Below are 13805 nucleotides of genomic sequence, written 5' to 3' on the forward strand. Positions count from 1 at the left end.
TGGGGCCAGGTCAGGCTGGAGGCCAGGAGGGAGGGAAGGGGTGGAGGTGGCCTCCAACAGCCCCTTTCTCTTTGTCCTGGCTCCAACTACTGGGCCTTGAGCCACAGTGGCTTCCAGGGACCTCTGGACCCAGGTAAGGGGAAGAGAGATGAGGAAGAGGAATTGAATCAGGTAGATAGCTAGGTGGAGTCCCACCCCCACCCTGGGATCAGGAGCACGGGGCATATCCAGGGGTCAGCTGGCTTTCCCAGCTCTGGGGACAGGCCCAGAGCAGGCTGAGGCAGGAGAGGGGAGGGGGAAAGGGGGGCAGAAGCTCAGCAAACACCTGCAGTTGAGTCCCAGCCTCCTGGAGTGACCCAGTCATCCCCAGGGATTCTGGCTCCAGACCTGCTGGGTGACCTTGGCAAGCCACTCCCCTTTGTGGGCCTCGGCTTTCTCATCCATCAAACAAGAATAGGATGATGAGAACACCGCGTCCTCCAGGCCTTCAAAGAGTTATTGATGGGGTTAAAGGCCACAGTGTTGACTAAGATGCGAGCCCATGTGGAGAGGGGCAGGGGCTCTGGAGCCAGGCTGGCATGTGTTCCACTCTTGCCTCAGCTGTGGCATGACCTTAGGCAAATAACATTACCTCACTCAGCCTCAGTTTCTTTGTTTGTAACACGGAGACAAGACTACACTGCCCCAGACTAGCCTCGGGGTAAATTAGATGAGGGGGAGAAATGCTTGGCTCAGAGCAGGGCTCTCATTATCAGAAATGAGATTATCTGCATGGAACCTGGGAGTCCTGCAATCTTGGGGATGGGAAGCTCACAGGCCTCTGTCCATCTCTCCCAGAGCTCCAACTAGCTGTGCTGAGAGGATCAGGAGTGGGAGCTGGCACCTTGGGGTGCCCATAACCAGGGTCCCAGCCTCCTTCCTGGGTCTGGGCTCTGCTCACCTCCTCTCCCCACCCTCTCTCCATTGTAGGGAGCAAAGCTGGGGAGGCACCCTGCAGGGAGAAGCAAGGCAGGAGGACTGCCAAGATGCTGTAGATCTGGGTTCCAGACCCAGCTCTGCTGAGACAGCTGTGTGACTCTAGGCAGGTCCCTGCCCCTCTCTGAGCCCCAGTATCCTTGCCTGCATCCCAGTGGCAGGAGGGGTATGACATAGGGATTACCAAGGGCCCTTTGGCACCTCCAACATCTGTTCAGTCTGAAAGAAAAGGAGGGTAGGGTCCTGGCTGCCCAGGGTGTATGCCTGTCCAGAAGCCTACAACACCCCAGTTTTTCCAAGTCTCCGCCACCCACAAGGAAGGCCACCTGACAAGTCTGATCTGGCCACGAGTGGTCTGTTGCAGTCAGCCTGGCCCCCAGACCCACCAATTCCAGGCCTGGGCTGGGTAGGGTTTATTCATTAACCAAGCCAGATGGAGGAGGTAGCTCCGCCCTATTGACACAGAGGGTGGGAGTACTGGCCTCAGTTCAGACCCCTCCTCCTCTGACTTTCTGGAGTGCCAGCTTGGTGGGGAAACTACACTTCTCCCCCAGTGTGCACTGCCCGCCTGAAGCCTTTCCCAGGTCACAGTCAGGCTCTCGTGAATTCCCTTCTCACCTTTCATTCAATTTGTTCCTTGGTTCTTTCCTCCCCCCTCTCTTCCACCAATATCCCTACTCTAACTGTGTTGGATACTGGGGACGCAAAGAGGACAGGACCTGAGAGGCTGAAGCGGGTGGATCACTTGAGGTCAGGAGTTAAAGACCAGCCTGGCCAATGTGGTGAAACCCCATCTCTACTACAAATACAAAAATTAGCTGAGTGTGGTGGTGTGCACCAGCAGTCCCAGCTACTGCTGGGAGGCAGGAGAATCACTTGAACCTGGGAGGTGGAGATTGCAGTGAGCTAAGATCTCGCTACTACACTTCAGCCTGAGAAACAGAGTGAGGCTTCTCAAAAAAAAAAAAAAAAAAAAAGGATAGGAGACCTGTCCCTGCTGTCAGGGAACAACCAGCTGGGACATGCCAGCTGCCTTCCCCTTCCCTGCTCCTCAGGCTCAGACACAGGTTCTGAGGCCCTGGGCAGCGAATCCCAAAGTGGGAGACACACATGGAAACCCAGAGGGAAAAACAGTCAGATGGCCAAGGTACAGACAGAGTCAGAGGGGAGAAGGGGAGGCAGAAAGTGAAAAGCAGATAATCGTGTGGGGATGGACAGAACTATATGTAAATGATTAAGACAAAGTGAGGCAGAAGGGCTCAGGGTCAGAGGGGAAAGGTCAGACATCTCAGGTCTTGGTAAGGGGCCAAGATACGTGCCTGAACTAAGTCTGAGACTAGGTCCCAGGCAGAAGGGGAGGGTGGACTCCTCCACATTTCCAGGAGGATAGCAGAAGGGAGAAGGCAAGGAAGAGGAAGGCGAAGGGCACAGCCTACTGCCAGAGCCCATTGCAGGGGGACCTACCAGCCCTGGAAATGCAGCACCCACAGCAACATCAGATGTGTTGGGGGCAGCTATTGAGGCCCTTAAACCAGAGTCTTCACCAGCCCCTGCCCCATCTGGTCCCCTGGGGGAGATGCGTTCCCAGGGTCCCAAACCCCAAGCCTGCCCTGCACGGCAAAGAGAGGAGAATTGTGGGGTTGGGAGGAGCAGGGGAGATGGCTTGAGCGACTGATGTGTCTTCAACTGCTCCCTATGTTGGCTTCCCTTGACCCCAGGCCCCTTCCTTCCCCAGCCCACCTGTAGCCTGGCTCTGTGCAAGGCAGGGGTATTGGAGCCCTGCCTTCAGGATCTGCCAGCCACAATCCTGAGTCCCTGCAGGAGGCTAAGGGAGCAGCCAGGGAGGGAGGGAAGGGAAAGAGCAAGAGCAGGGCATCGGGCAGTAAGGAATAGGGTCCTGGGCACCCCAGGGTGCAGAAAGCGGGGAAGGAGACCCAGCTCAGGCTGAGAACCAGGAATCAGGGAGAGAAGGGCCCAGTCTCCCACCTGGAGTAACTGAAGTCAGGAACCAGGTGCAGGCTTCCCCAGCAGAGGGGTCCCTGAGGGAGACCACTCTCCTAGAAGGGCCTGGCAGCAGCCCAGATCCCTGGAACAGGCAGGGGCATGCAGAAGCCTGGGTTCCAGCTGAGGGAGGCAGGGTGAGTCACTCCTGCTCTCCAGGCCTCGGTTGGCCCATCTGTGTGATGGGGCTTGGCCCAGCAGACTGTGTCTCCTCCCGGTCCCTGGCAGGAGACTCTCTCTGGGCCCAGATATACAGCCAGGTGTCTAGCCCGGAGAGAGGACCAGGAGACTCCGGGAGAGAGGCAGTAAGGGTGCAGTGGAGGCTGCAGGTATAGCGGGCAACCCTACCTTGATCTTGTGCAGCGTCCGATCCATCTCCACAGCCTGCACCCAGACAGACACCCCAGCCCTGCTATAGGTCAGGTTCCAGCCCACCTCAGCCTCACACTCTGACCGGAAGCTGCGAAAGTCTTGGTCATCGGGCACCTGGACACTCTCACGGCCCAGGACCGGCCGAGGCCCTTGGGGCTCTGTAGAGGCCGCCGGCTTCTCCATGGGGAGTGTGGGGAGGCCCAGGGCCCTGGTCCTAGTCCGGCTCTCCTGGGTCCTCCGCGGAGGCTCCGACAACGTCGACGCGGCTGCAGATGCTGACGCCACCTTCCTGGGACCTGCAAGACCGGTTTGGGGACGGGAATCAGTGCGCTGGGGGCGCGGGTGGGGCTGTTCGGGGTCCTGGCGGGTGGGGAGCTGGAGAGAGGTAGGGGCTGGCCCCAGGGAAGGGCGGACGGGCGCTGGACAGCCTCGGGGTCCCCCTCCCGAGGAGCGCCCCAGACCCCCTGGGGCCGGCGTGGGGACTGCGTATGGGACGCGGTGGCCGGCGGGCGCCCGTCGGGACCCAGGGACTGGCCGGGACCCGAGGGGAGGGACGGTGCGGCGGGGCCCGCGGAGCGACCTGCTCAACTAACTCGCAGCGACGCCGGGCGGGCGCGGGGCGGGTGGCGGGGCAGGAGGGGCGCCCTCCAGGCCGGGCTGCTCACCTTTGCCCGCCGCTCCGCCGGGGCCCGCCGGGGCCGGGGTGCCAGCGCCGCCGCCGCAGCTGCCCAGGAGACCCGGGGCCGCGCGGGGGCTCTGGTGGGAGGAGCAGTGGGTCCCGCCGCCCGGCCCCGCCCCGGGACCCAGCCCCGCGCGCCCCTCCCGGCTAGGCTGGGGGCTCGGGGGCTCGGCGGCCGCGGCTCGGGATTTTCCAGGCTGCGGAGGTGAAGCTGACGGATCTCCGAGCCCCGCCCCGCCCCACCCCGCAGGGTCCTAGCGCCCGCCCCCGCCGGCCCTGGGAGGGGACCCTGCGCGCGAGGGGCAAGTCCCCAGCGGGAACAGGGAAAGGGGTGAGGAGATGCCAAGACAGAGTGGGCTCTGCGAGGAAGGGCCACGAGGTGCAAGAAGAGGAATTCTGGAAGTTAACGGTGAACCCCTTCTCTCCACCACCTCCCATACTCACAGGTACACACCTCTGCAACAACCTACAGTATTTACACACAGGCACGCTGTCCCCAGAACAACCCAGAGACGCCCCCATGCAATACCCCAGAGATCCAAAGATGGGCACACACCCCCATGACAATCAAGAGACTAACTCGCAGGGATGACAGCCCCACAGCAGCTCAGAGATGCCCACAGCTTGCATCCCCCACCAAGCTAGAGGCACACCAAGCCTACACACACCCAACCCCATTCCCACTGGGCTGTGCAAACCCAGCAGGAAGCCGATCCAACCCACAAGGCTCAAGGTTCACAAGCTGGCCAGATGTGGGCAAAATCTCCACCCCAGTCTCACTCCTACCTGGGAGCTTGAACCGGGACTCCCTCCAGCCCCACACTCTGGCCCTTGTCCACCAGCACCCCTTCTCAGCATGCACACAACGCGCGTGTACACACACACACACACATGCACGCACACACGCACACCTGCTATGGACTAGACTAGGCTCTCAAGAGCATCTGGCCCAGGGCTCTGGGCTCTCTTACCTCCCCAGGCAGAGTTGGCCAGAGCTCCATAGCTACCTGCACCAGCGCTCCTGCCATCCCTTCCAGCCAGGGAGGCTCCCCCCTGCCCCCTGGGTCCTAGTGCCAGCTCTTCCTCCATCTGCTCTGTGTGAACTGAGGCCAGTAGCTCAACTTCTCTGAGGCCAGGCCAGGGTGAGTGTGGCAGTCTGTGGCAGTGACTGTGGTGAGCTCCTCTGGATGAGCAACTAACAGGGCCCAACAAGAACCTGCCACGGTCATCCTGACCAGCACGCAGATCTCAGCCTCCTCCCACCTCCGTTCCTGTCTGTGCCCCGCTGCCTCCTCCTCTCTGGTCCTTAGTTTTCCATTTCCAGAAAAGGGAATCAGAATGGATAACCCTAAGGTGCCTCCTAGCCTCACCAGCCTAGAGCTCTAGGATGGAACAGATTTTCTTAAATGTGCTAAGAAAAAAACGAGGAGTCGAGGATTTGTCACGGTGCTTCACAAATAGAGGTGTTTCTTCCTGAAGTGCTTAAAGCACTGAGATGTTTGTAAATTAGGCCACATTTTAAAAATGAGTGGGGGTGAGCGGGGAGCTATGATGGCAAGTGACCCTAAAGGGCATCCTGCAAAGTGAATCCTGGACAATGTGCTGCAGGTCCTCATGAGGCCTGTGTGAATGACCTTAGATCTCCAGGCCTTCCATCTGCAGTGTGGGAGGCACAGTCAGATAATCACCCCATCCCTTCTAAACCACACTCCTGAAAAGTGTCTGGGAATGAGTAGGTGGCAGGGGGCTGGCTCTGGGCTCAGGATGCCCAGGCTCTGATTCTCTGCTATCTACCTCCTCTGCCTCTAACTCTAGGCAGGTCACTGCCCCTCCCCAGGCCTCAGCAGTTTTACTTGATACCCACACTGCCTGGGTGGGACACTCAGGCAGTGTGGGTATCAGATAAAACCCAAAGGGGACCCCATTAGAGCCAAAGCCTGCTTTGCTTTGTGAACTGTATCCTCTTGGATCTGCCACGAGGAAAAGAGGTGGCAGCACTGGCCTGGTGGCTCCTGCCTTTTTAGGGCCCCAATAAAACACACCTCAGCAGATAGCAGGTACCAGGGCAGCAAACCTCTCATACCCACCATCCAGTCCAGGGTAAAAAAGACAAGGCCAGGAGGTAGCAGTGAGGGCAGACTGATAGAAGGACTTCCCCACCCTAGAGAGCTGCCAGAGAGATAAAAACTCAGAGAGGTGCAGATGGCAAGAATGAAACCATCACTCAGATCCAAACACAGAAGAACCAAGAATCTTTTGGATCTTGGGTCAGTAAAGGTGGGCGACCTGGCAGGCAGCCAGGCCCTGGGCTCATCCCCTGGGTCCTAGGTTTAGGCCAGGCTACCTCGCCAGCAGGTGGGTAGAAGGGTATCACCTCATTCTACTCATCATTAATTTGCCCTTGCAAATGCCACCCCTCCCAGGAATTTCAGTATCTCTGGCTCTGGGTCTCATGAAAACCTCTCAAACGTGACAAAGCCCATTCATATCCTTCTCAAAACACCCCTAAGCAGCCGAGAAGGGCCCCATCTGCTCCAGAGCAGAAGAATGAGCCCAGGAGGGCTGGAGGGGCTCTGGGAGAGGAGTCTGGGGAGGACCCACGACCTAGCAGCACAAAGGGCCTGTGGAGCTGGGTTCAAATCCTGGCCCTCTGATTTCCTAGCTGTGTCACCAGAAGCCGGTGACAGGCCTTCTCTGAGCCCCAGTTTCCTCATCTGGAATAATAATACCTATCCTCTGAGAATTGTGGCAGGGAAAAGAGTTGTATATGTGCCAGTTTCACCCCCAGATAAGTAACTAAAAATATAACTGGTGGGGGTGACTGGGGCAGGGAGGAATACACTGTCCAAAAATGCATGGTTCCAACAAAAAGTGTTAAGGTAACATCTTTACATGATGGTTTGGCAAGTTTTGATTCTCACGGATCAAACAATGGAAACAGTTTTGGCAAAGCATGACCCCTGCTCTGCCCACTGCAGTCCCCTGCCCCAGATCTGGTCCCCTCCACAGGAAGTGAATTGAGGTGTCTCTCTGAGCCCCCAGGCCAGAGTCCAGGTCTGGCTGCTCTCTGGGTCCCAGTTCCAGAATGGGGCATCACGGAGCAGGAGCCAGAGTGGGCATAGAAGGTGAGACTGTGTACGAGAAGGCGCTTGACAAACTGAGAAGCGGCGTGGGAATGTGAGGCATCATTACACAGGGCACTGGGCAGGCCTGGATCTCACACGTGCCCCTCGCAGACAGAGCAGCTGAGGTTGTGGGGGGCACGGGGCACCCCTGCATCACACAGCAAGTCAGAAGCCCTAAGGGGACTCCAGTAACTCAGGATTGATCTAGACTCCTGCAACCGGGGAAGGGAGCACTTGGAAAGAGTCACACCAGACTTTTTGTTCACTACCCCCGGATGGCTGTTGGGGGAGGGGTCAGGGCACCTGCCTGGAGCCAGCCACCCCATGACCTGGTCCCTAACACTCCCCTCAACTCCCCACAGCAGAACTAAAGACCCCTCAGACTAAGGGCATCTGGCCCCACCCCCTCCCTGTACAGATAGAGAAACAAAGATCCTACTAGCAGGGACAAAGCAGAAATAAGAACCTAGGGGCCGGGTGTGGTGGCTCACACCTGTAATCTCAGCACTTTGGGAGGCCGATACGGGTGGATCACCTGAGGTCAGGAGTTCAAGACCAGCCTGGCCAACATGGTGAAACCCCATCTCTACTAAAAATACAACAATTAGCCAGGTGTGGTGGCACGCACCTGGGAGCCTACTCGGGAGGCTGAGGCAGGAAAATCGCTTGAACCTGGGAGGCGGAGGTTGCAGTGAGCAGAGATTGGGCCACTGCACTCCAGCCTGGGTGACAGGGCGAGGCTCTGTCTCAAAAAAAAAAAAAAAAAAAAAAGGAATAAGAACCTGGGCCTCTCAGCTCCTAACCTGAGGCTCCTGCTCCTCCCACCCCGTATTACATACCACACCTTCCACTTGCCTGCCGGTGACCTTAACACAGTCACTGCCCTCTCTCAGCCTCAAGAGTCAGCCTCCCTCGGTGGCCCCCAACCTGCCCAGTGTCCTGGACAGTGAGGGGCCTGAAAGTCTAGCCTTGCTCCAGGATGCCCACCCCTACTCACCATCTAGTTCGACAGATGATGGCTGCCTTGATCTCCCCTCTGGGAGATGATAGGGTCCCACCCCTACCCCTTCTCCCCCACCCCCTCCTCAGGGGTAACCCTGCCTGCCAGTTTTGATGGAGCAAATTCACAGGTTGTGCAGGGCAACAAGGCAGTGTCCTGGCACTGTTCTAGAAGATTAGGCAGTGACCTGTGTGATGTCATCAGGAAGCAGTGACATGGAGGAGGAGTTCCAGAGACCCTCAGGGTGCAGCAGGCCGGGCGCAGTGGCTCACACCTGTAATCCCAGCACTTAGAGAAGCCAAAGCAGGCAGACTGCATGAGGCTAAGAGCTCAAGACCTGGCTGGATAACATGGTGAAACCCCGTCTCTACTAAAAATTTAAAAATTAGCTGGGCATGGTGGTGCACACCTGAGGTCTCAGCTAGTCAGAAGGCTGAGGCAAGAGGATGGCTTGAGCCCGGGGGATCAAGGCTGCAGTGAGCTGAGATGGTGCCACAGCACTCCAGCCTGGGTGACAGAGCAAGACTCTGTCTCCAGTTAAAAAAAAAAAGGAAAAAAAAGGTTCAGCACCAAGAACTCTGAGGCCCCCAGGGCTGGCTCGGCCTTGAGAGGGATGTGTCCTTCACAGTGGCGATAGGTGTTCCATCCCAGTCCCACCTGGAGCCGGATCTAAGTGTTTGCCCAGGGTGGGTCTCATACCTTGCTGGGCCTCACTGAGCAAACAGCTCACACCTGCCCTTAGGGAGCTGCTGGAGCCTCAGGGAGCCACACTGTAGTGCACAGCCTCAAAGTCAGTGCAGGTCAGGGTCACCCCCACCTGCACTTCTCCTAATGTCCTGTCACAGTCCCACACAGAAACACTCCACCTTGGTATTACACAGGGCCAGACCTACACAGCTACACACACTTGATCATGCCAGGCCACACATGGCGCCAAAGTGGAGTTGCCAGATAAAATACAGGACGACAGCCAGGTGCAGTGGCTCACACCTGTAATCACACCTATAATTCCAGTGCTTTGAGATGCTAAGGTGGGAAGACTGCTTGAGGCCAGGAGTTTGAGACCAGCTTAGGGAACATAGTGAGACGCCATCTCTACAAAAAAATGTAAAACTTAGCTGGGCATGGTGGCACATGCTGGTAGTCCCAGCTACTAAGTAGGAGCCTGAGGTGAGAGGATCACTTGAGCCCAGGAGTTCGAGGCTGCAGTGAGCTATGATCGTACTACTGCACTCTAGCCTGGGTGACAGAGAGAGACCCTGTGTCCAAAAAAAATAAATAAATAAGGAAATGGAACAGCTGAGACACAGAGAGGCTAAGTAACTTGTTCTAGACCACACACCACTAAGTAAGCAGTTTCAACCCAGATGGCCTGGCCAAGCCATTATACAAGACCACTGAGCAGGGAACTTTGTGGCATCTGTCCTGCTTCCTCTTCCAGCCTTCTCCCCACCCCATCCTCTGATCCCTGCACCTCTGAACCCTGGGAGCTGCCCTCTGGGCCTTGCAGGGGCCGTTGCCTCCCCTAGGCTCAGGGGAGGGAGAAGTCTAGCTGCAATCCCTACCGCCACCACCATACAGGACTTCAGAGTTGACAGAATCCCCAGCAGGTGGGGAGGCCTCTTGACAGGAGAACAGGCCTAGAGAGGGCCAGAGCCTTGTCCCAGGTGGGCAGGGCCTGAAACAGAACCAGGTGGATTCTCCTTCCGGAGGGTTCCCAGGCCCAGATGGCCACACCCCGCTCTGCCTGCTGGGTCCTCCCGCTGTCGATGTCTATTGGACACTGGCGCCTGCCAGGAACTCAGTTCGATTGCGGGGTCGATGCGTCCTTCCAAAAGCCCGGGAGTTTCCTGTCAGAGGCGCCTGATCCATCTGCCTGACCCCAGGCCCTCCCTTCAGCTCTGTGCTCAGGCTGGGTGGGGGTGGGGGCATCGGTGTCTTGTGTCTTCAGGAAGGACAAGGTTGTCTAGGCCTTCCTCCACCAAGGTGGGCAAGAACTCCAGCCCTGGGACCACAGCTTCTTTTCTGGCAACCCACACAACTTCCTTCTTTTGGTTTCTTCTTCTTTTTTATCTCAAAGTTGGGGCCTCAGTGTCCTGACTCAGTACAGTTTCCACCTCCTGGAACTGGTGGGGCCTCTGGGGAGGGCTCAGGGACACCGTTTGGGTGATAGGAGAGGTTGGAGGGGGCAGCCCCAAAACATAGCCTAGACTGTTACTGTTCCTGAGGGAAGGGGCTCCTCTGGGAGGCTTTGTGGCCTGAGTGCTGTGGGCCTGCTTGGGGATCCTGGACCTACCCAGGGAGATAGCATGGCCTCAGGTATAGACCAGCTTCCATACCCAGGGACCATACGCTGGGACGTTTGGGGTAGGGTCTTCTCTCACTGGGCCTTATTTTCCTTATCTGTCCGATGGCGCTAACGGTCCCTGCCTGACCTTCTGCCTGAAGGGGTTACGAAGGTGAGACCAAGTGTGAAAGGCACCTACTGTGCCCAGTGCCCCTCCCTAGAGAGGGTGTGCAGAGCCGTGTGTGAGTGACAACCTACAGACCTCTGTCACCTCGGTGCTGGTGTGCACATTCTCCAGGAGCACGAGTGACTGAGGCCTATGTGGGAGCTGGGGTGTGACTGTGTCGCACTGCAAGGTTTCTCAATGTGGGTGAGGCAGTGCCTTGGGTGTAAGATTACCAGATTTAGCAAATATTTGGGATGTACTTATAGTAAAAATGTATTTGTTGCTTATCTGAAATTCAGCCTTTTTTTTTTTTTTTTTTTAGATGGCGTCTCACTCTGTTGCCCAGGCTGGAGTGCAGTAGCACGATCTCGGCTTACCGCCACCTCCCAGATTCAAGTGATTCTCCTGCCTCAGCCTCCCAAGTAGCTGGGACTACAGGCATGCGCCACCATGCCCAGCTAATTTTTGTATTTTTAGTAGAGATGAGGTTTCACTATGTTGGCCAGGCTGGTCTCAAACTCCTGACCTTGTGATCTGCCTGCCTCAGCCTCCTAAAGTGCTGGGATTACAGGCGTGAGCCCCTGCTCCCAGCCCATTTTTTTTTAAAGATAGGATCTTGCTCTGTTGCCCAGACTGGAGTACAGTGGTGCAATCATAGCACACTACAGCCTTGAAATCTGGGACTCAAGTGGTCCTCTCTCGTCAGCCTCCTGAGTAGCTGGGACCACAGGTGTGCACTGCCACGCCCAGCTAACTTTTTAATTTTTTGTAGAGATGGGGTCTCCCCAGGCTGGTCTCGAACTTCTGGCCTCAAGCAATCCTCCTGCCTTGGCCTCCCAAAGTGCTGGGATTATAGGTGTGAGCCATTGTGTCTGGCCTCAGTTGTTCCATCTAAGTTGGGTGGACTAATAGAATTTCTGTCATGACAATGAGGATGAAGTGAGTTAATCCCGTGGAGTGCTTAGCACAGTGCCTGGCACACAGTGAGTGCTCAATAACTGCCACAGCTACTATCAGTTTTCAGTTCCTGAGCTTCCTTCCGCCAGGTCTGGCATCTGTCTCCGAGGCCTGGCCTCTGTCCTACATCTTTGTTCCTCAGTCTGGAGGCAATGATTTCTTTCTCCTGAGTGGGGTTAACCTAGAGCCTGGAGGGTTAAGAGGGAAGAGAGGTAGCTGAAATGACATCTTGTCCCCCTCCCTCACCCCCAATCCAAGCAGAGCTGCAAAAGGCCTGGTGTCAATGGCATTTGCTCCTTGCACCCACACAGCCCCTCCTCAATGTCTGACAGCTGCATGCTGGGACAGCAGTGAGGCACAGGGGGTCTGGCCATGTCTAGCCAGAGGGCAGCATGGCACTGAGAGGTCCACATTCCAGGGGCTGGCTCCCAGGACCGCATGAGGACTGGTGTGGGCGGAATTCTCTAGGGGCTGTGTCTGAGAATGGGGCTGAAGGCTCTGCCCTGGGTCAAGGTTCACCCTAGGTTCCAAACCCACACCTGGAACAGGCCTGCAGCAGGCTCAGCTTCCATGGGCACTGCTATCTGGGGACTCCTGCCAACCACTGCTCCCTGCCGTGAGTCCCTGGTGTTCTGGGTCAGCAGGTATCCCCACAGGCTTCCCGGGGGAAGACTGCCTCTTTCAGCACCTTCTAAATTTAGGGCTTGGGCTCTGTGACTCACTCCTCTGAGCCTGCTTTGCTCCCCTCCTCCAGGAATGTGCTCCCACAGGATCTGCATCCTCTGCTGCCTCAGACTGATGAAGGCCCCACAATCCTGCAGCAGCCACATGCACACCAAGGAGAGCTCTCGGCCCCACTCGCCCCAGACCGGCCCTGGGTTTCTCCCGACTGGGCCCTGTACTTTCCTTCCCTTACCTCTCCATCTTCCCAACCCTCCCTGCAAACCACAGCCCACCCAGGTGGCTACATTGGGAGCTGGCTCCAAGCATGACTATGAGGGTAGTGGGGGGAGGAGAGGTGGAATCAAGCCCTGCCCCCTCCCATGTGGCTGTGGGCAGAGCCCTCACCTGAAGTCAGGAGGCTTGAGTTCTGGACCAGACTCACGCTTACCTCGCCGTGGGGCTCTCAGTGAGTTCTTGGCCTCTCTGGGATTCTCTTTCCTCCTCTATAAATAAGGAGTTTGAACCAGACTTCCATCAGGGAAGCCTGAAACAGAGCTGAAGTGAGCACAGGGCCAGGCCTCCAACTACTAACAAGGTGGGCCGGGGGGTATCTGATGTCAGGCCCTGTCTCCCACCCAGGCGCCCCTCTTCCCCCAGCCCCTGCTCCATGAGGGGAAACGAGGACCAAGAACCTGCTGTTAGCGTTCATGGACTTCTGCCATGCAGGGAGGAAGCTCATGCACAACCCCACACCCTGAAAGGGCCAGAAAGAGCCCAGGATCTTGTTCTGGTCTGACTGTCCAGGGCTGTAATGTGTAGCTTTGAGTAAAAACCATCTTCACTCTTGGCCTCAGGTTGTGGGGAAGAGAATCATGTGCATGTGCAGGTGTAAACACTCGAGACATTTCTCCCCTGCCAGGTTCCCAGAACTGGAGGAGGAGATGGGGACATGGGTCCTCCCTTGACTTTCAGAAATGCAGGCACCCAGGGCAGGGTGTGGAGGTATCTAGAGATGGTCAGACCTGGGGCTGCTGCTTCTCTGCCCCTGCATTGACTTTTGGAGAACCCCATCTGCGGCCTGCCTTGACCTGTGTTCACAAGTAACAACAGTGGCTAACAGTTACTGAATGCTTACCATGGGCCTGGTGCTGGTCTATGCACTTAACAGGTCTTAACTCATTTAATTTATAGGTAAACCTTGATAACAGGTCTTAACTCATTTAATTTATAGGTAAACATTGAGACAGTCCCAAGGCTTAGCATCCCCACTTTACAGACAATTTGAGGCTCAGAGAGGGGCAGGGACTCACCTGGGGTCACAGTCTTAAATCACTGGGAGGGCTGGTTAAAAGCCAGGTCTGAGGGCAATCCTGGCTTCTATTTGCTACCCCAAGGTAGTCCTTCTCGGAGTATACATTAGACACTAAATAAATGTTTGATGAAGATGTTTGACTACTGCCATGTAATGGAAAGATCCCTGTCATAGTCCAGTTCTACCCCAACTCCTTGTGTGTCCTTAATAGAGTCCTTTTCTGGCCGGGCGTGGTGACTCATGCCCATAATCCCAGCACTTTGGGAGG

The 13805-nt window shown here is 56.7% G+C and overlaps 1 protein-coding gene across 8 annotated transcripts in view; it reads right to left on the reverse strand.

Annotated features, from left to right (window-relative positions):
- Positions 1–12779, reverse strand: part of STARD10 (StAR related lipid transfer domain containing 10) — a 35678-nt gene extending 22899 nt beyond the window's left edge. The window contains exons 1-2 of one of the 8 annotated variants that reach the window (XM_063608663.1): positions 12674–12779; positions 3463–3644 (exon numbers count right to left, since the gene is read on the reverse strand). In XM_063608663.1, coding sequence (XP_063464733.1) covers positions 3463–3531 — 69 coding nt within the window. In that variant the 5' untranslated portion in view covers positions 3532–3644; positions 12674–12779. Of the gene's footprint in view, positions 1–3324; positions 3645–4013; positions 4216–4998; positions 5140–12673 lie in introns of those variants that run through there. The other 7 variants (XM_034933331.3, XM_008968632.4, XM_034933329.3 and 4 more) reach the window with 7 other exon arrangements.
- Positions 12780–13805: the final 1026 nt, after the last annotated feature.

The sequence above is a fragment of the Pan paniscus genome, chromosome 9 (genome assembly GCF_029289425.2).
Source record: "Pan paniscus chromosome 9, NHGRI_mPanPan1-v2.0_pri, whole genome shotgun sequence".
Lineage (NCBI taxonomy): Eukaryota > Metazoa > Chordata > Mammalia > Primates > Hominidae > Pan > Pan paniscus.